This window comes from Lemur catta, chromosome 17 (assembly GCF_020740605.2).
Source record: "Lemur catta isolate mLemCat1 chromosome 17, mLemCat1.pri, whole genome shotgun sequence".
In the NCBI taxonomy this organism is placed as follows: Eukaryota; Metazoa; Chordata; class Mammalia; order Primates; family Lemuridae; genus Lemur; species Lemur catta.
The window spans coordinates 25,427,353-25,452,916 of NC_059144.1; the positions used below are offsets into that span (position 1 = coordinate 25,427,353).

Below are 25,564 nucleotides of genomic sequence, written 5' to 3' on the forward strand. Positions count from 1 at the left end.
TGACAAAGCAAGGTGACCTTGATCAAGTCCCTCAGCGGCCCAGCTTCCTGGTCTGTAAATGGGGAGAGACAGCCCACATTGCAGCATTGTTAGGAGGATTAAAGGACAAACTGGGTGCAAAGCTTACTCATGAAAGGATACTCTCAGCGTCCCCACAGGCTGGCTCCACCCCAAGCTGGGTAATTTAGCCCACAGCTACTCCTTCCCCATATAATGTGCTTCCCTCCTGACCTAGCTTCAGGGTGGAGGGCTGTTACTCACCTCCTCCTGGGCCAAGTCACACTTGCTGGGTGGGGGACAGGGACAGGGCCTCATAGGCCCCACAATGGGGACCTGCCAGTCCTACATCACGGTTACCGTCTTTGCTCTGCTCTGCTGCCCTGGCTCTAGGCTCCTTCCAGAGGGAGAAGGAGCCTCTGGCTGGCTGAAAGTCCTAAGCCCCATTCAACCCTTGAATCTGCCCCTAATCTCTCTGAGGATTTATCCCTGTCCCTCCTTCTCCTTCCCCCTGGTGCAGCAGTGGAGAGTACTACCCAAGCTACTAGTGGCTTCCAGGCCACACGTGGTTTGGCTCCTGCTCACCCCTGCTCTCTCATCCCCCCCGCCCCGGCACTCTGCTCTAGCCACCTGGCTGCCTGCCTGCCCATTCGTTCTCTGACCTTGCCCATCTCTTTCCTACCTTGGGGTCTGGAGTGAGTACCACTTCCCAGCTCTCTGACCTCAAGACAAGCTCTTTCCCCCTCTGCACCTGTTTTCTCAGCAGTCACATGGATTGCTCATCCCCAGCTGGGGGGCAAGAGAGAGGGCAGCCCTTAACCCTTTATCTGGCCCAGGGTGGGCACTGATGGCTACAGTTTTTCACATCTCCCAGGCTACTGCAGGCAGATAGCCACCTGCTTTCTCCCACCCACCCACATTGCTATCCGAGGACTCAAAGGGTGCCTTCCCTTCTCTTCTCTCTCCCTGCAGGACACTTTTGTGGAACTCTACGGGAACAATGCAGCAGCTGAGAGCCGGAAGGGCCAGGAACGCTTCAACCGCTGGTTCCTGACGGGCATGACTGTGGCTGGCGTGGTTCTGCTGGGCTCGCTTTTCAGTCGGAAATGACCAGACACTGACCATCCACTCACCCTCCCGTCCCCTGCCCTGCCCCACCACATCCCTCCGTCCAGCCACCATTGCCACCAGGAAAACCACTACATGCAGCCCGTGCCCGCCCACCCACCTACCACTGGGTTGGGCCCAGACCTGGTCCCCTGCAATTAGTTTTCTAGAATTTACCACGCTTCTGTGAGAGCCACCTTCTCCCACACCTCAGTTCTCTCAGCCTCAAAATCCACAAAGTTTCTCCCCAATCTGCCCCATGGAGGCAGGCAGGTATGGGAGGGCTTGTGGCTGGGAGCAGGAGGGCCCTGCCTGATTGGTGGAACCCTTACCCCTTAGCCTCCCCCAAAATGCTTTTCTGCCAGGGAGCTGGAAAGTTTTAGGAACCTCTTCCCGAGAAAGACTAGATTGCCTTTGTTTCGATGTTTGTGGCCTCAGAATTGATCATTTCCCATCCCCTACCCCCCCCAACCCACCCCTGGACCTAGGTTCCTCTTCCTTCCATCCCCGCCCCCAAGAGCCATTTAGGGGCCAGTTTTGACTAATTAGGGATTCAGGCTGCTTGGAATAAAGAAGCAAGGACCAGGACTCCCTCCCCACCTCTGGTCTGGCCAAAGTCCCCACTCCCAGTCCGAATGTCCTCCAGAGGCCTCTGGCTAGAGGCCAGCCCCACCCAGGGAGAGAGCGGGCTATAACCACAGGAAGCACCCCATGCCAAAGCTAGGGTGGCCCTTGCATTTTAGTACCACCACAGTCCCTTCTCCTCCCCTGGCTCCCATGACCATGACCAAGGGACCAACTGAGCCCAAGGCAGATGGTGCCCCAGAGCTGTTTATGGCCTCAGCTGCCTCACTTCCTGCAAGGAGATCAGCTGGTGGCATCTCTGCCTTGGGCTGTTGCCCATGGGGTCCAGGGGTTCAGGGGCCTCAGCTCAGAGGTGAAGGGGAGCTATAGGGACAGCTGTGGGAGCCCTCGGGTCTTCCCTACCTCAGGCAGGAAGGGCAAGAAGAAAAGCCTGGTGCACAGGGCTGGGGTGGGGCAGACTGGAGGGGCCATGTAGCCTGGGCAGCCGGGCTGCCAAGGACAGAGTGACCTGGCCAGGAGCCCTTCAGGCCCCCCTCTCTCCTCTGCTCCACCCTTGGCCTGTCCTGGGGGTCCCGGCCCAGCCCCAGTCACCTTGGGCGCTCTGCTGTACATATTCAAGACTAGTTTTTATTCCTTGTGAAGATGATATACTATTTTTGTTAAGCGTGTCTGTATTTATGTGTGAGGAGCTGCTGGCTTGCTGTGCGCGTGCACGTGGAGAGCTGGTGCCCGGAGATTGGACGGCCTGATGCTCCCTCCCCTGCCCTGGTCCGGGGAAGCCGGCCAGGGGTCCTGGCTCCTGAGGGGCACGTGTCCCTCCCCCACCCCCCACCCACACTTGTTCCAGCTCTTTGAAATAGTCTGTGTGAAGGTGAAAGTGCAGTTCAGTAATAAACTGTGTTGACTCAGTGAACAAAGGGCCTGGGCTCTGGTGTGCTCTGGGATGGGCAAAGGAGGGCTGCCAGAGAGCTGGCTACCGGTCTCGGCTCTGCTGTCCTCAGGAGAGGGCCTCGGACAAGTCCATTCAGCCCTCTGGGCCTGAATTTCTCAGCCTGTACATTGACAGGGTCTTTTACTGAGCACCTGCTGTGTGCTGGGCACTGGGACTGTGTGTGAACAGGGCAGACACAGTGTCCACCCTCAGGAACTGACATTCCAGCGGAGAAACAGTCAAATAGCCACTTTGCAAGTGTTTACTGAGCCCTGTGTGGGCGCAGCCCTAGGCACCAGGGATTCGGCAAGTAAACAAAGCCCTTGTCTTTAAATAGTGTCCATTCTGTGGGGGAGACAGCCAAATAAAAGCACAGTTCTGTCTGCCATAGAGTGGGCTGGGGGAAGGTGTGCTACCTTTCCTCAGCCATCATAAGGGTCATGGCTGACACTCCTGTAACAAAAGACAGATTAACAAGAGAAAGACAGATTTGTTCAAAGTTTTACATGACACAGGAGGCTTCAGAAATGAAGACCTCAAAACCCAGAGACAACTTCATTTTTCTGCTTAGATTCAATGAACAATGGACAGCTGGACAAAAAGGGTATGGTCTAATGGTAACAGACTGAGTGGGGAAACCCAAAAAGGCCTTTCTGTTCAGATTCTTGGCCTCTGTGTAGTGTTCTGTCCTCCCAGGTATAGCACAGGACCCTTCTGGAATGAGGGTCTTATGACAGACAACATAGGTAGGTCAGAGAATTTCTTTATGGCCAGCTTTTACACAGATGAGAAGGTTAGAGTAACATTTCTAGGTTTTGTGGCTTGCTTTGGAGGAGGGGGGTTCTGGCTTCCATGACCCACCTTGGGGAAGAGGAGTTTGCTCAGGGCAGGAGAAGGTCAGAGAGAACTTGCTTCTGAGGACTAACAAGGTCCTCTAGTTCCAAGAACTCGGCATGCCAAAGCGCCATACTTTGGGGTATCGTTCCCTGAGTTCCAACAAGGGCAGAGGTTGAAAAAGGACAACTGAAGAAACTTCAGTCTCCTGGCAAGACATGAAGGACTTCGTAGGGAAGGAGGTTAAGAAGGGGTTAGACCTGAGAGAACATTATTCAGGTAGGCCCCACAGGATTTCAGATGGAATAGAGACAGCTTTAGAGAAGACTCAAGAGTGATGGGTTTTTGGAATAGTGATGCCTTTATAAATACAAAAATGAAGCACATGTCTGAGGCCATTGCAACCCCAGAGGCTCACAGTGCTCCAATGGCATTTAATATGGGATCTGAGCTTGTCTGGGAGTCAGGAGACAGGGAGGACTCCCTGGTGGAAGTAGCACAAGAGCCAGCGCCTGAAGGAGCATCATAATTGACTAAAAGTAGGGAGGCAGGAGAGTGGGCCCGAGGAAGAAACAGCAAATGCACCATTTGAGCAGGGGTGGCTTCAGGCTGAAGGAAAGTTCATATGCCTGGAGCTGAGAGTGAAGGGCTTCCTGGGTTAAGATGATGATGGGTGAGGGGACTTAACTTGATCCTGAGGGCAGTGAGAGCTGGAGAAGGGTGATAATGAAGGAGTAATATCCCCCCTAGAGTCCCCAAAGGTCCCTCTGGCTGCTGCGGAGGTTCAGAGAGGGGGAGCAGAATGGAAACCCGCAGACCAGTGAGGAAGCCTGATTTGGTTAACGCTCTGGTTTTGAGGGTGGGCAGGCCAGGTGTGTCCCGCGTCGCCATTCCTGGTCTTGTGACTTTGAGCCACTTACCTATCCTCTCCACGCCCTGGCCCTTCTCTCTACAAAATGGGTATGATGGTAGTACTCATCTCGCAGGGTTGTGGTCAATCGAACGAGATAACCCAACAGAGGTGGGGGAGGACTGCATGCTGGGGGTGGGTGCAGGGATGACCCCGCCATCCGGCCGGCTCTCCAGGAGGAGGGAGTTCCACGTGGCTGCGGCCGGCGGTCAGGGGGTGTCTAAGAATGCGGTCAGGGACGCCACGGGCGGGCGCTGCAGCCGGGGGGCGGGTCTGCAGGCGGCACCTGCTTCCAGCGCTCCGCCCCGCTGGCTTTCTGGAGCGAGCTTGCCTGACCCCTGGTGGCCGCGGGATGACACCTGGAAGCCAACCAAGCTGCTCTGCTCAGCGCCCGGGACTTCTGTCTCCCGCCTTGCCACCTTCCTCCAGTGTCCGCCGTCCTCTGCCCTGCTCGCCTGAACACAGCTACACTTCCAGTCCATGGGTACCAGATTCAGAGCTTGCCCAGCTCTGCAGGGCTCAGAGTCGCATTCTCCTTGGGTCAAGACCAAAGCCTCCAGCCTCCCTCCCCGCATCCCCCAACGATGTATCCCTGGCTCCTGCCCCTACCGTAGCTACTCAAGTTCCTTCCCCAGATTCTCCATATGCTTCCAGAAATGTCTTTTCACATACTGGCATAGATATAAATATATTTTTAACCTGCCTCCCAATTTGTTTTTTTACAGAAATGGTAACATACTAGACACACTTTGCCTCGCTTTTTCCACCTACATGATGTATCTTGTAGAAGTTTCCATATTCAGACACAAATCCTCATGTACTCATCGGCAGTTTCAACAATTGTCAACTCACGAAAACTGTATTCTTTTTTCTAGCTGTGTAATATTCCACAAAAATTTTAACCAGACCCCTTAACTCAGTGATTCCCAACCTTATGGGTGCCATGGCACACACATAAAATACTGGAACTGCACAGATGGAAAGTTGGAAGGGGTTTGGGACTTCTCTGTGTGGGTGTTGGAGAATGTTTCATTCCATTTCCATATATTACATATTTGTGATGAAAGAAAGATAGGAAAGATATGGAGTGTTAATTAACTTTTGATTAAAACATCCAAATACATAAAATATGTTTTAAATTGGTTCTTAAGAGACTTGATTTTGGTCCTGTAAATGCAACATTTTATATGATGTTTTATTATTAAAATAACTCACACAATTCCTGATCAAGGCATCAAGAGGCTTTGTGATCTCAAATAGGAGATAAAAGAAAAATTTTAAATATTTCAAAGCTTACAATTGAAATATTTAAGCATTGTAATATTTGTCTAATTGACTGTTTGTCAGTGTTAATATTTCTTGTAATCAAGTGGATTTCAGATCCACTTTTCTTTTCTTTTCTTTTTTTTTTTTTTTTGAGACAGTCTTGCTCTGTTGCCCAGGCTACAGTGCCGTGGAATCAGCCTCACTCACAGCAACCTCAAACTCCTGGGCTCAAGTGACCCTCCTGCCTCAGCTTCCTGAGTAGCTGGGACTACAGGCGCGCACCACCACACCTAATTTTTCCTATTTTTAGTAGAGACAAGGTCTCACTTCTTGCTCAGGCTGGTCTTGAAATCCTGAGCTCAAGCAATCCTCCTACCTCAGCCTCCCAGAGTACTAGGATTTACAGGCGTGAGCCACTGCACCCAGCCAGATTCCAAATCCAAATGAATTTTTCATTTTGGGCATTTTAAAATAATGAGTTCAGAGCACTGGAAAAGATGTAAAGCTTTCACTTTCTTTTCTTTCTTTCTGAGGCAATTATAAATGTTATTAAAACTAGACAAAGCTGTGTAGGACGAAGGAAGAGAGAGGAAGGAAGGAATTAAAGGAGGAAGGAAGGGAGGAAGAGAGGGAGGAAAGAAGGAAGAAAGGAAGGAAAGGAAAGGGATTCTAGGCCAAGGTAACTTATGAACATGTATACCAAAATTCTAAATATAATATTAACAAATCGAATCTAACATCATATTAAAAGAATAATAATACATCATGACCTGGTAGCATTTAGTCCAGGTAAACAAGATTGACTCAATACAGGAAATCTTTCTATGTAATTCATTGTATTGAAAGATTAACAAAAATAATAGTTATAATTATTTCAGTAGATGTCAAAATAGTATTTTGTAAAATTCAACACCTATTCATGATTTTTTTAAAAGAAACAAACAACAAGCCAAGGATTGAAAGTCAGCTTTCACTTCTTTATAGTCTTGAATTCTATAGACATTTAAGATAATGATTGTGTGCAGTGCTTGTGCAATTTAAAAAAATTAACAAGTCATGCAGGAAAACCAGCAACTTGTGTCATGATCAAATTCATTACATAATGTCCAGCTCTCCATTTTTTGACTCCACCCTCACAGCCTTTGTCATGAGGCAAAAATAATAATAACTTTTTCTTAATATATTGAAAATGATAGAAATGAACATGCATGACCTATATAAATTTATGTCTTTTCATTTTTCATAAATATCCATGCATTAATGTTAGAATTATGGGTGCGTGGAGTATTTATTCCCTCTTAAATTATTTACACCATCTCATTTCAGTAGGTTCATACATAGTTTGAATAATTTCATTATAAAGAGCCTTGTGAATTCTCATGAAATTGCATGGCCATATTCCAAAGTTTTAACAAGTCAATGTTAAAAGTTGAGGAAGTCATTCTTAAAACACTAAGATACCAAGAATATGGACATGATGTCAGAAAAAGTTCTTCTCAAAATAAAAAAGAATATAAACATCACATAGTGGCATAGCCAATGAGATGGTTTGTAAATGTGTTGCTGAGTAGGAAATGACCAGTCCCAGCAACAGGAAGTCCCCGTGTCAGGCTCAAATTGCACTGATGTAAAAAACAAACAAACCTCCCCTCCCCCCCCAAAAAAAACCCCAGTTACAATTGCATTGTAAAACTAATATTAATCATAGTAAAATAATGATAGGGCCCTAAATTGCGAGTCATTTATGCGGTGAGACATCCCTCTGCAGCTGGTTGGCTATATCCCCAAAAGGCTTTGTGCCAAGCTCCCTGGGCACCTCGAAAACAAACTGTAGAGGGTAGGTGGTGCTCCATGGATGCCACCCTCCACAGCTGACCCCTGCAGTAGATGGCCAGAGGGAAGAGCCCAACCTTGGCCATGGTCAGCTCATCCTGATGGAACAGCCTGGGCCAGAGGAGAGAAGGATAGTGGAGTGTTTTGGGACAGGGCTCCGAAACAGACTGCCTGGGGTAGGTGGGTGCCCTCGTACAAGTGACTTAACCTCTCTGTGCCTGAGTTTCTTTACCTGAAAAATGGGGGTGATAATCATACCTACCTCGTGGGGTGGTTAGACAGATTGAATGCTTATAACGTGGATAAGAATGGTGTCTGGCACTGTAAGTGCTATTTTTTATAGTAAGTACTATAAATTTTATCAAGCTGTGCTGTCAAACCACTACCAAGCTCTAACTGTCTCAATATGGATTTCCTCCAAAAGCAAAGCCTAAAATAAAGATTCAGGTGCAAGTGGTGTAAGTGGTGAAGCGAAGCAGGGAGGGACAGGGAGCCAATATATGGTGGGATGAGGAGGAGGTTGCCACTTCAGGCAATGGGGCTCTTTCTTCCCCAGGGGATCCTTTAAAAGATTTGTGGAACACCCTCAGAATTATATCCTTGCGGGGGCAAGAACACCAAGGTATTTATCCTCCAGCTCTCACCCCTCATTGGCTGAGGGCTGCTGTAAGGTTTTCTCCTTGGCACTTGGCACTTCCTGCCTGCCTCAGGCTTGGGTAAAGCACAAACCCATGGTCAAAGAGACATAGATACCTGTCCCCTTAAATGAGAACTTTCTACCAAAGCCGCATGTGACCTCTGAGGGTATGCCAAGGGCTCATGATCGGGCCACTGACAAGTCGGCCACGACTTGTGACAACTTTGCAGCATACCAAGTGGAAAACTCTGTTTGAGGGAGGATCGATTTTGTAGTTCTCAACTTTTGCTAATCCAAACGATACTGCCACAAACAACCTCATGTATTCGTCATTTTGCACATGTGCCTGTGTATCCACAGGATAAACTCCTAGAAGTAGAATTGCTGGGCCAAAGGGTACATGCGTTTGTCCTTGTGACGGATGCAGTCAAATCCAGCATCCTGTGAAACTGCCTGTCTTCTGCACTGTTGCCAACATTGGTGTTAACGCTCTTTGGTGTTTGTCAATCTGGTAGATGAAAAAATAGTACTCATGCTTTAAAGGGTTATTTTTAAAATTCTAATTGAGGTTGGCATCTTTTCATGTGTTTGAAAGCCATCTGTACTCCTAATAAGTTAATGAAGCTACACAGTGACCAATGAAAGCTGCTAACGGTACACAAAGACAACCAGGCATCTTGTGCCTCCTGGCAAAAGAACACAGCACACCCATGAAATATTCTTGCAAAAAAAAAAATCAAACATGAACCTGACCAAGCTTCTAAATGTAACCACCATTTAGAGAAAATACAGGGACAGAGGGGCACAATAAATGATATATGGGCATGCGATCAACAAAATGCATGCCTGTGGGGAAACTCCTCAGGACAAATGATCCCATGTCTTCAACAAATGAAATGGAAGGAGGGAGGGAGGGAAGGGGAAGGAGAGGGGGTGGATATAAATTATGAGAGATTTAAGAGTGGGATGAACCACTGGACTTGCACATGCAGGCATATGGAGAGATACTTTTCCCTATTTCTTCTGCTAAGTCAAACTAAAAACCTTTGACATTGTATGTAAAACAAGCGTCAGAAGACTCCAGAGGGGAAGACGGCAGACTGGCTAGGGACCTCCAGACCTGAGGTATGACATGGTAGTGAGTTCCCAGTTTTCTTTTTGTCACCTGTATGCCAGACTTGGAGCAGAAGAAGCTGGCTACAAAAAAAGCCAGTGGGTGTAGGCGGAAAAAAGACCCCAACAAAAGCCTTCTCTCTGGTCAAAGGATTAGGAAAGGAACAGCCGAGCAAGACAAAACTTTTGGACAATTACAGCTCTGCTCCAGCCAAACGCCACTGAAGAAACTATGGCTCCATCTACATCAGCAAAGGCTGAGCAGGGAGCCTAGACTTCCAACCTCATGAGCCTGTAACAAGGCACCCCAACACCCCAGCAACGTAGGGTGCTGTGAGATAATATCAAAGGAACCAAGACTTTCACCCCTGCTGGCCAGTAATGGGTCCTCTCCAGCCTCCCCCTCCTCCCCTGAAATGTCAATGGACAGCACATGGGGAGCCTGGAATTCCACCCCCACGTGGCAGTAAAAAGGTGCCCCTGGCTCTCCCGGCTGGGACGGTATCAGAAAAGGCCTAGGAGAGTCAGGCCCTTCACCATCACTACACCCACCATGGTGTTAGTGGGGACCACGTGGGAACTGAAACTGCCACTCTCGTCAGCAGCAATGAGGAGCTCCCCATCTTGGCGATCAATGGAGACTGAGTGGGGAACCTGGACACTACTTCCGCCTGCTGGTGATGAGGCAGCGTCCCCCTTCACCAGCCAGAGTGTTTATAAAAAAAAAAAAAAAGAGAGAGAAAGAAAACAAAAGGAGCTTGTCTACAGCCACACCACCCTGAATGCACCTGGTCTTCTCTGATCTCCGAAGCTAAGCAGCGGCAGGGGCAGGCCTGGTTAGTACTTGGATGGGAAACCACCTGGAATACAGGGTGCTATCACAGGCTTTTAAAAAGCTAATCAGGCCGGGCGCGGTGGCTCACGCCTGTAATCCTAGCACTTTGGGAGGCCGAGGTGGGAGGATCGCTCGAGGTCAGGAGTTCGAGACCAGCCTGAGCAAGAGCGAGACCCCTCCCGTCTCTACTAAAAAATAGAAAGAAATTATCTGGACAACTAAAAATATGTATAGCTAAAAAATTAGCCAGGCATAGTGGCACATGCCTGTAATCCCAGCTACTTGGGAGGCTGAGGCAGAAAGATTGCTTGAGCCTAGGAGTTTGAGATTGCTGTGAGCTAGGCTGACGCCACGGCACTCTAGCCAGGGTGACAGAGCAGGACTCTGCGTCAAAAAAAAAAAAAAAAAGTTAATCAAAATAAAAGATAAATAAAATCCAGAATCTCATAATGTAATATGAAGGGATTTTAGAATTATTTGAAAGGCCAGGCTCACACCTGGTGGCTCACGCCTGTAATCCTAGCACTCTGGGAGCTAAGGCAGGAGGATCGCTTGAGGTCAGGAGTTTGAGACCAGCCTGAGCAAGAGTGAGACCCTATCTCTACTAAAAATAGAAAGAAATTAGCCAGGCAACTAAAAATAGAAAAAAAATTAGAATTATTTGAAAAAGAGCTTAAAGCAGCCATGAGGAAAATGCTTCAATGACAATCACAAACACACTTGAAACAAATGAAAATGTAGATAGGAAGCCTCAGTAAAGAAGTAGAAAACCTCAGCACAAAAATAAGAAGATATAAAGAGGAACAAATGGAAACATAAAAACTGAAAACCGTAAGCCAGGCACGGTACAACATGGTACAAGTGCTTGTAATCCTAGCACTTTGAGAGGCTGGGGCAGGAGGACCACTTGAAGTCAGGAGTGCGAGACTGGCCTGAGCAACAATTTAATGTGGTCAGTTTTTGTTTCTGTCAATCTTAGTTGATTTTGTTTTTAATTTTTAATTGTGGTTAAAAAAAAAAACCTCTGTCATCTTGGTTTTGCATTGGTAATTTCTACACATCTGTAGTAGGTTTTATTATTTGCTCACAATTCTGCCTCCCCTCCTCCATGCTTGCCACATGCACACTCTGACTGGAGGATATTTCTCTGCCCATTGATGTTGGGCTTGACTCTGGGAGGCAGACTGTTTTTAAAAAATGACCACAAACATTTGCCATCTCACATGCATCTCCCATCTTATAATGTGATCTTAATGTCCTCCCATTGAGTGGTAGAGTCTGCTTTCTCTCTCTCCTAAGCCTGGGTGTACCTTTGGGAGTTCCTTGACCAATAGGTTTTGGCGGAAGTGATGCTATATGTCTTCTGAGACTAGATCATAAAAAGACAATGCACTTCCCCCTTGCTCCCTTGGGACACTTGCTCTTGGAACCCAACCACCCTGCTGTGAGGGAGCTCAAACTAGCTCACACAGAGAGACCCCATGGGGAGGCCACAAAGAGGTGTTCTGGCAAAGGTCCCAGCTGGCAGCCGGCATCACCCACTAGATGTGTGAGTGAAAACACCTCACACGATTCTGGCTATAGCCTTTGAGTGTTTGCAGCTGAGGCCCCAGACGTTCTAGAGCAGAGGCAAGCGGTTCCCAATGTGCCCCCTGCCAAATTCCTAACCCACAGAATCTCTGGGCATAATACAATGGTTGTTTTATGCCACCAAATTTCAAGGTGGTTTGAAATGCTGCAATTGTGACTTGGACCCCTTGGCCGGTGGGCTGTGGTGCAGTTTTGTGTGTGTTGATTCTGCACCTGGGCTTTGAGAGTGTCCCCTTTGTCCCTCTGTTCCTGTCCCTGAGATTTCATTAACTGAACTTGTATCACAAGAAGAAAGACTGCAGTCAACAAACCTGGACTGACTTTTGTCACAAACCATTGTCCACTCTGCAGGCCCAACAGACTTTGTCCCAGGCCATTGTATGTTCTTCAAGTCATTGAATCCCCCTAAAAATCATTTACTACCTTAAAATCATCCATACTTCCCCATCTCCTTCCCCTAAAAAGTAGGGCATATAGGCATCTGTACCCCATCGAGATACTGGGCAATCATTCTCCTATGATCCTCCCATGCGTGCATGTTAAAATAAATTTGTGTGACTTTTCTCCATTAATCTGCCTTTTGTGAGTTGATTTTTTCAGTGAGCCTCTGAGGGCAAAGGGGAGGTTTTTTCTTGGCCACTATGCCAGCATACACCCAGCTGCAGCTTCCCCTGCTGTCCCCCAAACTCTCTTCAGCAGAGGCAGCAGAGGCTCCAGGATCCTGTGTGGGTCCCTACTCCCCCACCTCTACCTGCCCATCTCTTCCTCCTCCTTTGGGTGATGGCCCCACTAGCTCCCTTGATTTCCTCTATCATGCCATGATCCTCGCTACCACAGGGCTTTTGCACCTGCTTTTCTCTCTACTTAGAATGCTGTTCCACCACCCCTTCTCCTAGTTTATGCCAGGTCATCTTTTATATCTCAGGACAGAAGACACATGGTCCCGGAAGCCCTCCCTGACTTCTCCAGACTAGCGGGTTTCCTAGTTGGTCAGTCCAAGAACCATGTGCATGCCCCCCTTCTTAGCACTCATTTGTGCTCTGATTGATTACTGTGACCATCTAATTAATGTCTGTTTTCTCACTCCAGGCTTTTGGATTCATGAGGATTGGAATTCATGGGACTGGAATGAAGTCTCCTTCACTCTTTCCCCAGAGCCTGGTACCTAGTGGATGCACAATAAATATTTGTTGATTGAATGAATGTTGTTGTCCTGACTGCTTTGCTAAATCCTTCCCTTGACATCCAGGGTGTCCATGGAGGCGTGCTGCCCAGATCTCTCTCCAAGAGCATCTGCTGTGAGGAGGGGCGTTGTACAACCACCTCCAGCTGCCGCACTTTCAGATCTGCTAGAGCCTTCATGCTGAGGCCACCTGGGCTGCTCCCAGCCCAGGGATGGGTTGATTTTACCCACCACGGGACTTCCCTGATGCCCTGGGGCTCCCCCACTGGCCTAGCTAAGACTTTCTCAAAGGTGCCATGCCAGTTACCAATTTATTGCCTCTCAACTCCAAGTTCACTGTGCAGTGCCTGCTCTGCGGACTGGAGATGAACTGGACTCTGAGCAGTGTCACCTTTCCCGTGAGATGCTGAGCTTTGCCAGGAGAGGGTGCTGGAGGGGACAGTTCAGGAGGAAGAGAGGCTGTTCCCTGGCTGTGTGTGTGTGTGTGTGTGTGTGTGCCCGTGCACGCATGCTCACGCCCACACGTGCACACACGCACTGTTCTTGCTCCTGCTTTGTGGGTGGTTAGCAGTGTTAAGCGTGTGGGGACATCTAGTGGTGATCTGCCCCAGCCACGAGCTCAGTGTGCACAGTCTATAGCAACCTTGCAGCCCCCAGGCCTGGGGCCCACCTTCCTGCCACCCTCCAGGTGCAAATGCCTCAAGCTTTAGGCCTCACATCTGCAAACATGCCCCCTGCCACCTGCTTGCCAGCCTCAGCTCCCTTGGTCCTCTGAGGGTTGTTTCCTGCTTACCCAGTGACTAGGGACAGGCTCTGGCCCAGGCAACCCGCCCAGCTTCTCACCATCCAGTGGGCTGCAACCCCACTTTCTCCAGTGAGGTCTGAACCCCAGCTTGGGGAGGGCACCCCGCAAGTGTATTCCTTAGGTACTACTTTAGGATACCTTCTGAGGGACGCTTTATATCTTTATAGTCACCTTCCCATGTAAGCTTAATAATTTGTTACATTGAACTTCCCCTGTTTAAGTCGTCGTATGGTTTCTGTCTCCTGGTTGGAGTCAGACTGACCCAGATGCCTAATTTTAGGTGCCAGGTAAAGTCTGAAGTGCAGGTTAAAGGCAGAAAAGAACAGACCAGCTTTATTGGGGCCGAGGGGCGGGGAAGCCTCCAGCCAGGGTGGAGCTGCAGGGAGGCAGCCAGGGAGGTGGAGTCACTTCTTCCACTGCTTCTTCTCGTAGTCCCAGCGGGAGGCCAGGCCTTGCACGGGGTTGGCCTTCATGTCCAGGATGCGCTGGAGCTGCTTGGCCCTCCACTCGTCCGTCAGGGTGATGGGCTTCTCAGGGAACACTGCAGGGAGGGCATGGGGTGGGGCAGGGGTGGCTCAGGACCCTGCCAGGATCTCCAGCCACAGGGTTGGGTGCCCTGCACTGAGAAGCTCCCTCCACCCTGTCTGGGCCCCCCCCAGATGCTCCCCTAAAGCATCACTGCAGGGACCTCCAGGTTTTGATCCCGACTTTGCCCCAGACTCGCTGTGGGAACTGGGCCAAGGTCCTTCCTCACTCTGAGCCTCCGTGTCCTTGCCTACCTCTGTGGCCAGTGATTTGAAGACCGCCTGGATCCAAACCCCAGCTCCACCACTCCCTTGCTGTGTGATCTTGAACAAGTCACTTCACCTCTCTGAGCCTCAGTTTCCCTACCTGTCAAAAGCAAGTCCTACCCACAGGGGTTGTGGGGATTGAGTATTTGTAAGGCTACTGGCACAATGTTGGGCAGATACTAAACACCATGTGGTTACATGTTACCCACTCTAATTATAGTTATTGAGTCTGCTCCCCCTCCCTGGGAAGGGCCCAGGATGAAATAATTTCTTTTGCTTCCTAAGCGGGTCGGGGGTAGAAGGAAGGTAGGGGATGATCACTTAGAAATTCAGCTTGGTGGAGGGAATACTTAACCCAAAAGCTGAAGCCCTCATGGAGGCACTTTGGGTGCCTTGATGTGTGAGTCAGGGAAGACCTGGGGGCCGGAGCTTCCAACACTATTCACAACTTACTGCCCGGTCCACCTGGCTCTGGGGCTGACTCAGCCTGCCTGACCTCCAGCCCTGCGACTTTCTATCCCACGGGGTGGTCAGGAAGGGAACAACTTTTATGAGCACCTGTTTTGTGCCAAGCACTGTGCTAGACTAATCTTTTTTCCAAAGACTCTCTCATTTCACCTTCATGCAAGGTAGGAATTCCCATCAATCTTCTACAGAAGAAACAAGGTGAGGCCACGAGAGAGAAGTCAGTAAGGCAGAGACTGCCAGCTTTTCCTCGATATCCTCTCCCCTTCCTCTAGAGTAGTGGTTCTCAAACCCAAGGGGCATCAGAATCACCCAGAAGGCATTAAAATGAAAATCGCTGGACTCCATCCCAGAGTGTTTGACTCAATAGCTCTGGAGGGAGCTGCGAATTTGAATTTCTAGCAAGTTCCCAGGTAGTGCTGTTGGTCCAGGGACATTTTGAGAACCACTCTTCTGAAACAATAAAGGTTCAGCTGGGCATTTGACTACTTGGCTAAAGACTACACTTCCCAGCTTCCCTTGCAGCTAAACATGGTCATGTGATCATTTCTAGCCAATAGCATGTGAGCAGAACTGCACGAGCAACTTCTGGGCCTTAAAGAGGAGGGTGTCTTCCCTTGCCCCCTTCTCCTTGGCTGGAGTGTAGGCTTGATGGCAGGTGCTGCAGCATCCCCCGTGTGTCAGGATGGAAGGTGCATGTTGAGGATGGCAGAGCGACAAGACAGTAGGAGCCTGCACTGTGCAGTACCCATACTTGTCTGATTGCTTCTCTGGCGTTTTTTGTGTGAAAGTAATAAACCCTCATCTTGTTTAAACTCTTATGTGTTGGGGACTCTTTGTTACAGCAGCTGAAACAATATACTGAAAAATACACAGTTCATACACAGCCATCAGAAACTACACCATTCCTGGCTATGTGCCAAGCACTGACCTGCAGCCCGTTCTCATTAAATCTTCACAAGAGCCCTGAGATGTGGGCATCGTCATTCCCATTTTACAGATGAGAAAACTGAGGCCCAGAGAGGTAGACTCCCTATATTCAAACCCAGGCAGCTATGCTTTGCCTGTTACTCTACACGACTCTGGAGACTTTTCAAAACTCTTCATATGAGTACCAGCATGGCTCTCTTAAGAGCATGGCTGGTGGCTATGGCCACAAGGGCATGGGCCGGGCCTGCAGCCAGGTGAGGTGTTGCCACTCACTATAAACCCGCTGCCACCAAATCAGCAGACCCGTGAATCCAAAGAAGAAGAAGACACAGCCCATCACTGTCTTCCACTCGTTGGAGCGACGGTTCATCTCTGCGAAGGTCTCGTGGAACTGCAGCCGGTACACTGAAGGCAGGTGGGGATGGGAACGGGCCTCAGGCGTATCCACTCCAAGGACCTTGGGCCAACTCTTGGCCCCAAGGTTCCCTGGCCTCCTCAACCCTGCACCAGATGCTGTTCATTCAGCAAATTCTTATTGAGCATCTACTGCATACAAAGCATGGCCAGGAACTAGTGACAGAGCAGTGAATGAGCCAGATGAAAATTCCTGCCCTTGTGCAGCTTAGAGGGGGAGATGATGGCAAGTGCTTCAGACAGATTGTGGGCTACTTCATTTAGGGTGGCCAGAAAGGTCTCTCAGAGGAGGTAACATTGGAGCTGAGGCTTGAAAAATCAAAGGGAGGAAGTCAGTGAAAACTGGAAGTGAGTGCAAAGGCTCTGAGGCAGGAAGGGGTAGAGAGGGGTGACACGAAGGCCACTGTGGCTGGAGTGCAATGAGCAAGAAACAGGAGTGTGGCAAGTGAGGCATCGGCAGGAGGAGTCAGATCATACAGAACCGGGCAGGGTGGATCTTAGGCAAGGAAGTGATAAGACTGCGCTTTAGTTTGAATAAAATCTTTCTCGGAACTGCTCCTGACCTTTGCTCCTCTCATACAAATGAATGTTTTTATTCATTTGTTTTCTCACTTACTGCTTATCTTTCCTTCTGGGCTACGAGCTTCAGTTCATTGCTACAGTGTTCATATTACCTAAGTTCACGGTTATGTTCCCAGCACCTAGAACAGTGCTTGGCTCAAAGGAGGCCCTTAATCGTTATTTCTAGGATGAATGAGTGATTGAAAGTCCTGCTGGAGATCCCCAGAGAAATCAGACAGGGTCACCCCCGCAAAGAGATTAGACTTCATGGCGAGAGGCACACCAGGCTGAGAGTCGGCTCACGGAAAGGCACAGACATGGGGAAGTATCAATACAAGGCGTATTCAAGGAAGGAACAGAAATTAAGCTGGAGTTTGGGGGAGTTTTCTTAGCGAAGGCTGGGTGGAACTGAAGGTGACATAATAAGAAACATATAATAAATATTTGGTCTCTGCCTCCCAGTTCCTGGCACAAGAGCTTCTGAAACCCTCGGGATTCCCTAAGTTGATAGGGGTGACACGACAGCATCTTTCTTTTTCACAAAAACGAGTGCCTTTCAACCTTGCCTGACGTTATGCTAATGAGGTGGCTCTCAAGGGATGGGGGCTGGCTGGTTGCCAGAAGAACCAACCATGACATTAGAGAGTTGGAACTTTCAGGCCCCCTCACCTCTGGGCAGGGGAGAGGGGTGGAGGTCTACTTCATCCCCAGTGCCCAGTGATTTAACCAATCATGCCCACCAGGTATACGACCTCCATAAAACCCCTAAACGTCAGGGTTCTGAGGTTTGTGATGGTGAACACATCCTTGTTCTGGGCCCCGCCACAGGTACCTCTTCATCTGGCTGTTCACCTGTATCCTTTGTAATATTCTTGATATTAAACCAGCCAGTGTTATGTAAATGTTTCCCTGAGTTTTGCCCTGTCATAGCAAAGTATCAAACATGAGGAGGTGGTGGTAGGAACCCCCTATTTAAAGCCAGTCAGTCAGGAGACAGGAAGACAACCTGGGACTTGTGATTGGCATCTGAAGGGGGCAATCTTGTGGGACTGAGTCCTCAGCCCGTGGGGTCTGAGCTAACCCCAGGTAGAGAGTGTCAGAACTGAGTTGAATTGTAGGACACCCCGGCAGTGTCTGCAGAGTTGGAGAGTTGGTCGTTGGTGTGGAAAGAACCCACACACTGAGTGTCAGAAGTGTGAGTGTAGAAGAAATGGAGTTGGGTTTTTTGGGGGGTTTTTTTTATTTATATTTATTTTGAGACAGTGTCTCGCTCTGTTGCCCAAGCTGGAGTGCAGTGGCATCATGATAGCTCACTGTAACTTCAAACTCCTGGGCTCAAGCCATCCTTCTGCCTCAGCCTCCCCAGTAGCTGGGACTATAGGCATGAGCCACCATGCCCAGCTAATTTTTTAAATTTTTGCTGAGAGTGAGTCTCACTTGGTTGCCCAAGCTGGTCTTGAACTCCTGGGCTCAAGAAATCCTCCTGCCTCAGTCTCCCAAAGTGCTGGGATACAGGCGTGAGCCACCCCACACCCCATCCAGCCTTTCTTTTGAAGAGAGGATACATGACCCAGGAAGCAGCCTGGGTAAAGACTCAGCCGAGTGTGGGAGGTGCAGGGCACGTTTGCAGAACAGCCAGGACCCAGACCACAGAGGGGACAGGGCCTGAAGAGCCTTGGATGCCAGGCCCAGGAGTCCGAACTTTAAACTGTGCAGGTCCACTGGGATCCTGGAACTGTTCTCCTGGGGGACACTCCCTGCCCCCGCCCCCACCAACATGTCCTATCCTTCAAAGCCTAGGCCCACTCTATCGCCCCCAGGAGGCCTGCATGCACAACCTCGCCTGTCAGCAATTCCCTCCCTCAGCGGAGCGTCTACCAGGATAATCAGACTCGTTACGTGTTTCACCACCTAGAGCTCCTCAGACCCACCTGAGAATGATCTACTGAATCCCGTGTGCTCTGGAGTTAGGCAGACCCGGCCAAGAGCCCTGGCCCTACCGCTGCTGGGTTCTGATCCCTTGGGCCAGTTGCTTCAGCTGCCTGAGTCTCTGTTTCCTCATCTGTGAAATGGGGCAATGACTATCAATAACTTGGGCTGATGTGAAAGGAAGTGGGATCCTGCATGTCGTGTGCTTTGCAGGGTTCCTGGCACCCAATGAGCACTGAATAGATGTGGTTGCTGTTATTAGTATTAATACTTCTAAAACAACCGTCCAGGCGTCCACCACCCCCGCCTAGACCACCCTCCTCACCAGTCCTCCTGCCTGTGGTCCCTTCATCCATCCTCTCAAACCATCTGGGCTAGAGCCCCACAAATTGAGACCAAGGAAATAGGGTCTAGCTCGGTTGTCAAGTGGTGGGCAGTCTGGGACCGGCACAACTCCCCAGCAGTGAGACTTTTTAGCTCTTGGACCAAGAGGATCATGAAGTGAAAAAGCGAAGTGTGGAAGAGAGGATGAGCAGAGAGGGAAACAGGAACTACTTCTACATGCAGGGACCTGGTAGAGTCTGTCTGGACAAACACACAAGAACCTGGTCACCAGGGGACTTGAGTAGAAGGGAGACTGACTTTTCCTTCTTCTTTTTTTTTGATAGTTTTAAGAATGTTACCTGGCCGGGCGCAGTGGCTCACGCCTGTAATCCTAGCACTCTGGGAGGCTGAGGCGGGTGGATCGCTCAAGATCAGGAGTTCGAGACCAGCCTGAGCAAGAGCAAGACCCCATCTCTACTAAAAATAGAAAGAAATTAGCTGGACAACTAAAAATACATAGAGAAAAAATTAGCCAGGCATAGTGGCGCATGCGTGTAGTCCCAGCTACTCGGGAGGCTGAGGCAGGAGGATCGCTTGAGCCCAGGAGTTTGAGGTTGCTGTGAGCTAGGCTGACGCCACGGCACTCCAGCCTGGGCAACAGAGCAAGACTCTGTCTCAAAATAAATAAATAAATAAAAATGTTACCATATGTGCATAATCCTTTCTCAGTCTATTAAATAAATATGAAAATAGATAACTAAAGGAAAAGCAAAGCTGGCAACAGAATTCCTTGGGGAGAGGAACTGTCTTGGGTTTTAGCAAGACACGCGGGTGGGTGGTTTGGGGTGAGTCAGTGAAATCAACCATGGGGCGAGAGTGGTGGGTGTGAGGGGGCCCAGGGAGCAGAGAGAACGGAAGTTGTTGCGGGGGGTGGCGACATTAGGGAAGCCAAGCCAGCCGTGGGAAGTCAAGGGCCCGGGCACCGCCATGCCTAGTGGTCACAGGAAGTTCTGCCCAACTCTCATGCTGTATTGTAACTTGCCAGCGTCCCACCAAATCTTCAATGGAGCATGTGGTATAGCAGCTAAAGGGCGAAACCCCTGGTGCCAGTGTGTGTGGGTTCAAATCCTGCCTTCACCACTCGCTAACTGTGCAACCATCACAAGTGACTGCACCTCGCTCAGCCTCAGTTTCCTCAACAGTGAGCTAGTGGGAGTGCCGACCTCCACAGCGGCGCCTGCCACATGGCAAGTGTGCGGTAAACATTAGAGCTTGTTCTAGTACCGTCTTGCTTTGTGCGTGTGACATGCGGGGAAATAAGAAAAAGGGGGGATGTTCATTTCCGAAATGGATGGAGGGAAGGAAGCCAAGGGGTGTGTGTGTGTGTGTGTGTGTGTGTGTGTGTGTGTGTGTGTGAGAGAGAGAGAGAGAGAGAGAGAGAGAGGGAGAGAGACAGAGAGATCGGAGAGCAAGGAAAGGAGCTGGGAGAGAGAGGGCTGGACGTGCAGGCTCGCAGGGCAGGGACAGAGCCTGGCTTGCTCACAGCCATGTTCCCACCATATTCCCAGAGCCTGGCATTGGAGTAGGTGCTCAATATGATGTCGAATGAGTGAATGAATGAATGTGAGAAGCATGAGCCTTTCCCCACTAGGAATCCCTTGAAATGCTGGAAATCGGGCTGGGCTTCCCATTTGTGGAATGAGAATGAGTCTCCAAATATCAAAGGAGCACAGTGGTGGGCACGCCAGGGGCACACACCCCTCCCGCCTCCCAGGGTCAGACCCCTCCTCCCTGCCCACCGACTCACCTGCCTCTCGCTGTCCCATCCCCCACACCACTCAGTGATGCCAGGACCCTCGCACTCTCCTGCTCTGACGCCCGTCCCCATGCTGCTCCCACTCCCTGGCAGCACCCTCCTCTTCACCCTTCAAGGCCAGCTGGAACGTAATCTCCTCTTGGAGGCCCACCAGGATTCCATCTCACAGCCCCTGAACACGCCTCATCCTAGCCACATATCCTCTATGACAATTATTGGGGTCTCTGTTGGCTTCTGCCAGTGGACTAGAAGCACCATGAGGGTGATCCACCTGGTGATCCACCTTGTGTCCCCAGCATCGCCTAGCATCAGGCTGGGCTCAAGTAGTTGAGTGAATAAAAGAAGGAACAAATGAATGAATTTCATGCCTCCATGTGCATTTGGCGTCTGGCAGTCTTGGGGGCCTCTCCCTGCCCACTGCTCCCTGACAGGCCCTCCTTTCCAAAGTCACCCCGGCCCACTCTCCCCAGCCATCCCCACCCTGCGACCTACGGGCCACCTTCTCGGCGTGGCTCAGCTGGGTCCAGCTGCCCTTCTCCTTCTCCTTCAGGGCCCGCTGCTCAGCATTGAGCTCGGTGCAGAAGGGCTCGTCCGGCATCGGGTAGGAGCGCTGGGCATGGTAGTTGGTGTAGGGGGGCATCTTCCGCTCGCTGAGGGCTGTAGGCACAAGAGAGAGGGGACCTCAGTCCAGCTGCCCCAGGACACCCTATCTCTAACCATAACATCAATACGCAGGGCTGTGTTTATTGAGCAATTACTTGTACCAGGAGGCATTCTAAAGCCTTCAGGTGGGTTGACTCATGTACTCCACATCATCTGAACCAGGTAACATCGTTGTCTCCATTTTACAGATGAAGAAACTGAGGAGCTAAGGACGTGGTAGAATTCACAGAGCAAGGAGGAGCAGAGCCAGGGATGCAATTCAGCCCCTCTGGCTTCAAATCCCATGTTCTCTATCGAGTCAGGCAGAGGCTCAGTGGCAGGAATCTGGTTGGAAACTGCTCTGCAAACAGTAAAGCACTCTGCGCACCTTTATTTTTTTTGCTGAGGCAGACTCTCAAATGGCACTCTAGCTCTGTCGCCCAGGCTAGATCCTCCTGCCTCAATCTACCGAGTACCTGGGACTACAGGCGTGCACCACCACGCCCAGCTAATTTTTTCTATTTTTAGTACAGATGGCGGTCTCGCTTTTGCTCCTGACTCAGGCTGGTCTCGAACTTCTGAGCTCAAGAGATCCTCCCGCCTCGGCCTCCTGGAGTGCTAGGATTACAGGTGTGAGCCACAACACCCGGCCTTACACATGCCTCAATTTATGTGGTCAAGGGCACATTTCATGGCTTTGGAGTCAGCTGGGTTTGAGCCCCAGAGCCACCTCAACTCAGCTCCAACAAGCCCCTTACCTTGCTGTACCTCCATATCCTTGTCTGGACGATGGGAACGAGAGAACCTACCTCGCGCTCCTGTGGGGAGCTTCAAGGTAATACACTCAAAAGCCTTCCTGCAGTGCATGGCTCACAGAGGATGCTCAGTAAATCACACTGACTATTAGAGGTCGGTTTACTACTGGCCTCCATTCTGGAGGCTTTCCCTGATGGCTGAGCCTGCAACACCTCCTGTGGGTATCTGGGGTGCCCGTAATAAATCGGGGCACTCAGGGGGCCTCGGTAAATGTTCTGTTTATTGACACCACTGGAGACACGCTGGAATGGCCTTGGGCAGGGAGTCCTGGCTCTTCTAACATCTAGATCTCTAGGCCTTAATCTGTTCATCTGGGAAATGGGGACAACAGCCTGGCATCCACCTCACGTGGTTATTGTGCCATCTAAATGTGTTAATCCATGTGTTTATCACAGCTTGGGGTACCTAGTAAGGGCTCAATAAATGTTATCTTTAAATGTCAGGAAGGCCCTTCTGCTACCTGGCTGAAGTCTCTCCTGCTTTAGGTCTCCTTCTTCTGACTGCACTGATACTAAGGTCCGGAAAGGAGGATTCAGGGTCCAAGGTTCTGTCAGCACACTAGGGGCCTGAGGTTTGGGGGTCAAGCCCTAAGGAAGGTTAGAATGGAGGGGGCTGCTGTCTGCAAACGCTGTGGGCTCCACTTCCTGGAGGAACTTGGCCTAGGATCACGCGGTGGGATCGTGGGAAGTGGTGTGGGAGCAGGCTCAGGGAAGGTGGCAGCCTACAGGCAGGTCCCCTGCCCCCAGCTCTGGAGTCCCTTGGAGGGAGCGGTCCAGGTCTTACCAGAGTCTTCTAGGCTGTGTTTCCCTCGAGTTCCAAGTCCTCCTCTCCTCAGCACCACGCTCCAGGCAGCTCTGGAGAGCATCTGGGGTGGGGGGGTGGCGAGGTATAGATGACTTCTGTCCCCACACGGCCCTCTGTCCCCAAACCTCAGGGCCCAGACTTGAGAAACCCTCTTTCACTGGTATGGTGGCAGTGAGGGGCCCAGGGTTTCAAGGTCACCCTCATGCCCCTGACCCTTCTAACTTTGCTACCCCCATGGGGGTAGATAAGGGGTCCTAGACATTTGCAGCCCCCTCTTGGGACCTCAGGTCACCATCTTAGAAGTGGGAGGAGACCTAACTCTTGGGGCAGAGTCTGAACAGTTTGAGGCTGGGGGCCTGGGTTCTGGTGCCAGCCCCAGCTCCGCCTGGCCAGGTTGGGGATCCCCCCCTTAGTGGTTTGTGCCCCAGAGGAACCTGGGTGGAAGTCCAGGTGGGGCGGCAGCAGGTCCTGAGGCTCTCCTCCTCCCGACAGGGCCATCTGCAGAGGTCTCTGCACGCACAGACCGGCTGGCCCCCACCCTTTCCCCCTAATTGGCTGCCTACGTGCACCAGAGCCTGCAGGGCTGGAGCTGGTGGGGGAGAGGGACAGGCTCAGCCCAACCCCCCAGCCCCCAGGGAAGGCTCACGGTCTGGCACCCATGAGAGGTGGGGAGGGGCTTTAGAGGACAGGACTTAAGTGGGTCATAGGGAGGGAGAGGGCGACATATATGGGGAGAGAAGGGGGCACCCCACTTCTGAAAAGAGAAAGGGGCCCTCGCATCTAGGGAGAGAGAGGGGAGCCCAATAATAACTAGAGTGAGGGAGGCGCACACCACATGTGTTAAGTGGGAGGGGGCGCCCCGCACATCCGGGAAGGAGGGGCTCCCCATCAGCCATAAGTATGTGGGAGAGGCCCGCATATAAGGGGAGCGAGGGGGTAATTTATTTGGGGGGAAAGAGGTGGCGCCCCATATGCAGACAGAGGATAACTCCCGAGGAGTCCTCGACTCTGTCCTGTCAGAAGCCCCCCAGCCCTCTTCGGCAGGGACCACAGGGGGCCTGACCCGGCGGCAAAGGTGGGGGACCGAGCTGCATCCCACGCCTGCCCGGGCTTGGGCAGCGGGGTGCTCCCACCCACCCACTCACCTCGCCGGCTGGTGGCAGCGGGAGCGCGACCCGGTCCGCCGAGGGAGTAACGCAGCAGCAGCTGCGAGGGACCTGCGCGCCGGCGCCGCCCCCCGGCCCGCCCCACACCCCCTCCCAGGGCCGCCCCCGCGTGGGAACGTCCTGCTTGGGCCAGGCGTGGGATCGCCCAGCCCGCGTCCCTGGGGGCGCCCCGGTCCACAGCGTGGGCGGAGGGACTGCAGAGCGACTGCTGCATCAATTTCCCCTCCCCCAGGGGTCCTGCCACTGGAGACCCTAAGCTGACAGTGTTAGTCCCAAGAGTGGGATCTCCACTGCCCGTTGCTGTTCCTTCCTCCTGGAATGCTCTCTCCGGCCTCTGCAGACTCAAGTCTTGCTAACCATTCATTCAGCCCAGGCCCGATGCCTCCTACCCAAGAGCATCCACTCCAAGCATCTAGCATTTGGGAGCTGGCCTGTGGCTACTACCAATGCCCCCACGCCCCACCTACACCCAGGGAGAGGTGAAAAAGCCTCCCTCTGGGGCTTAAATCTCAGCGGGGTGACTTTCAACAAGTGGCCTAACCTCTCTGAGCTCTTGTTTTCTTTTCTATGAAAGGGAGTTCATGATAGCTCCTACCTCACATTTCCTACCTTACCTGACTGTGGTAAAGACTGAATCGGTTAATAGAAAAGCCCCAGTCACATTTATTCAAGAATTATGGATTAAAACCTACTACCATTAGCATTTACTGTGTGTTGTGCATACCACGCTAACTGCTGGGGGATATGGAGCTGAACAAAACCAGACACAGTTCCTGCCCTTACAGGGCTTACAGTCCAGTTTGAGGTGGAGAGAAAGACCTGTGCAAAGGCCCAGGGGCAGGAAAACACAGTGTGTTTGAAAAACAGAAGAGAGTAATGGGCAAAGGGGAGGAGGGGAAGGGGTGGGCTAGACTACCAGGCGGGGCCTCACAGGCCGTGATGAGGAACTTGGATTTTACTCTAAAGGAAACGGGAGGCAACCAAAGGTAAGAAGAGGAGCCATGTGGCTAAAGGAAGCAGAGCCTGAGTTCAGTGAGCGTGGCCTGGGATTGTTAGTACACGGATGGTGCACTGATGGGGGAGGGCCGGGGGCCCCCTCCGTGGGCTGAGGACTGCGACTTCCCCGGTCTCCCGGCTCTGGACCCCTGTGGTGTGCCCAGCCCCCACTCATCCATCAGGGCTCCTATAGCCCATAGGGACCCTCTCCAGCCATTTCTGAAGGGAGGGGGCTGGAGAGGGAGATGAGTCTAGAAGGGCAGGGACCCAGGGGAAGGTGCTAG

At 51.1% G+C, this 25,564-nt stretch overlaps 2 protein-coding genes across 6 annotated transcripts in view; one reads left to right on the forward strand and one right to left on the reverse strand.

Annotated features, from left to right (window-relative positions):
- BCL2L1 (BCL2 like 1) overlaps nucleotides 1-2,602 on the forward strand; it is a 47,171-nt gene extending 44,569 nt beyond the window's left edge. For all 5 annotated transcript variants that reach the window (XM_045529493.1, XM_045529490.1, XM_045529489.1 and 2 more), the window contains exon 3: nucleotides 970-2,602. In XM_045529493.1, coding sequence (XP_045385449.1) covers nucleotides 970-1,107 — 138 coding nt within the window. In that variant the 3' untranslated portion in view covers nucleotides 1,108-2,602. The remainder of the gene's footprint in view (nucleotides 1-969) is intronic.
- Nucleotides 2,603-13,932: 11,330 nt separating this feature from the next.
- LOC123622847 lies at nucleotides 13,933-24,346 on the reverse strand. Its single transcript, XM_045529494.1, has 5 exons — nucleotides 24,264-24,346; nucleotides 23,098-23,179; nucleotides 21,349-21,513; nucleotides 16,086-16,217; nucleotides 13,933-14,167 (listed from the first exon to the last, which is right to left on the reverse strand). The coding sequence occupies exons 2-5, from the start codon at nucleotides 23,177-23,179 to the stop codon at nucleotides 14,031-14,033; spliced, it is 516 nt and encodes a 171-aa protein (XP_045385450.1). The 5' UTR covers nucleotides 24,264-24,346; the 3' UTR covers nucleotides 13,933-14,030.
- Nucleotides 24,347-25,564: the final 1,218 nt, after the last annotated feature.

Coding starts and splice junctions, on each gene's coding strand:
- LOC123622847 (XM_045529494.1), bottom strand. CDS start 23,179: ATGCTCTCCAGAGCTGCCTGGAGCGTGGTGCTGAGGAGAGGAGGACTT. Junction 21,514..23,097: donor ACACAGCCTAGAAGACTCTG/GTAAGACCTGGA, acceptor TTGTGCCTACAG/CCCTCAGCGAGCGGAAGATG. Junction 14,168..16,085: donor TTGGTGGCAGCGGGTTTATA/GTGAGTGGCAAC, acceptor CCCTCCCTGCAG/TGTTCCCTGAGAAGCCCATC.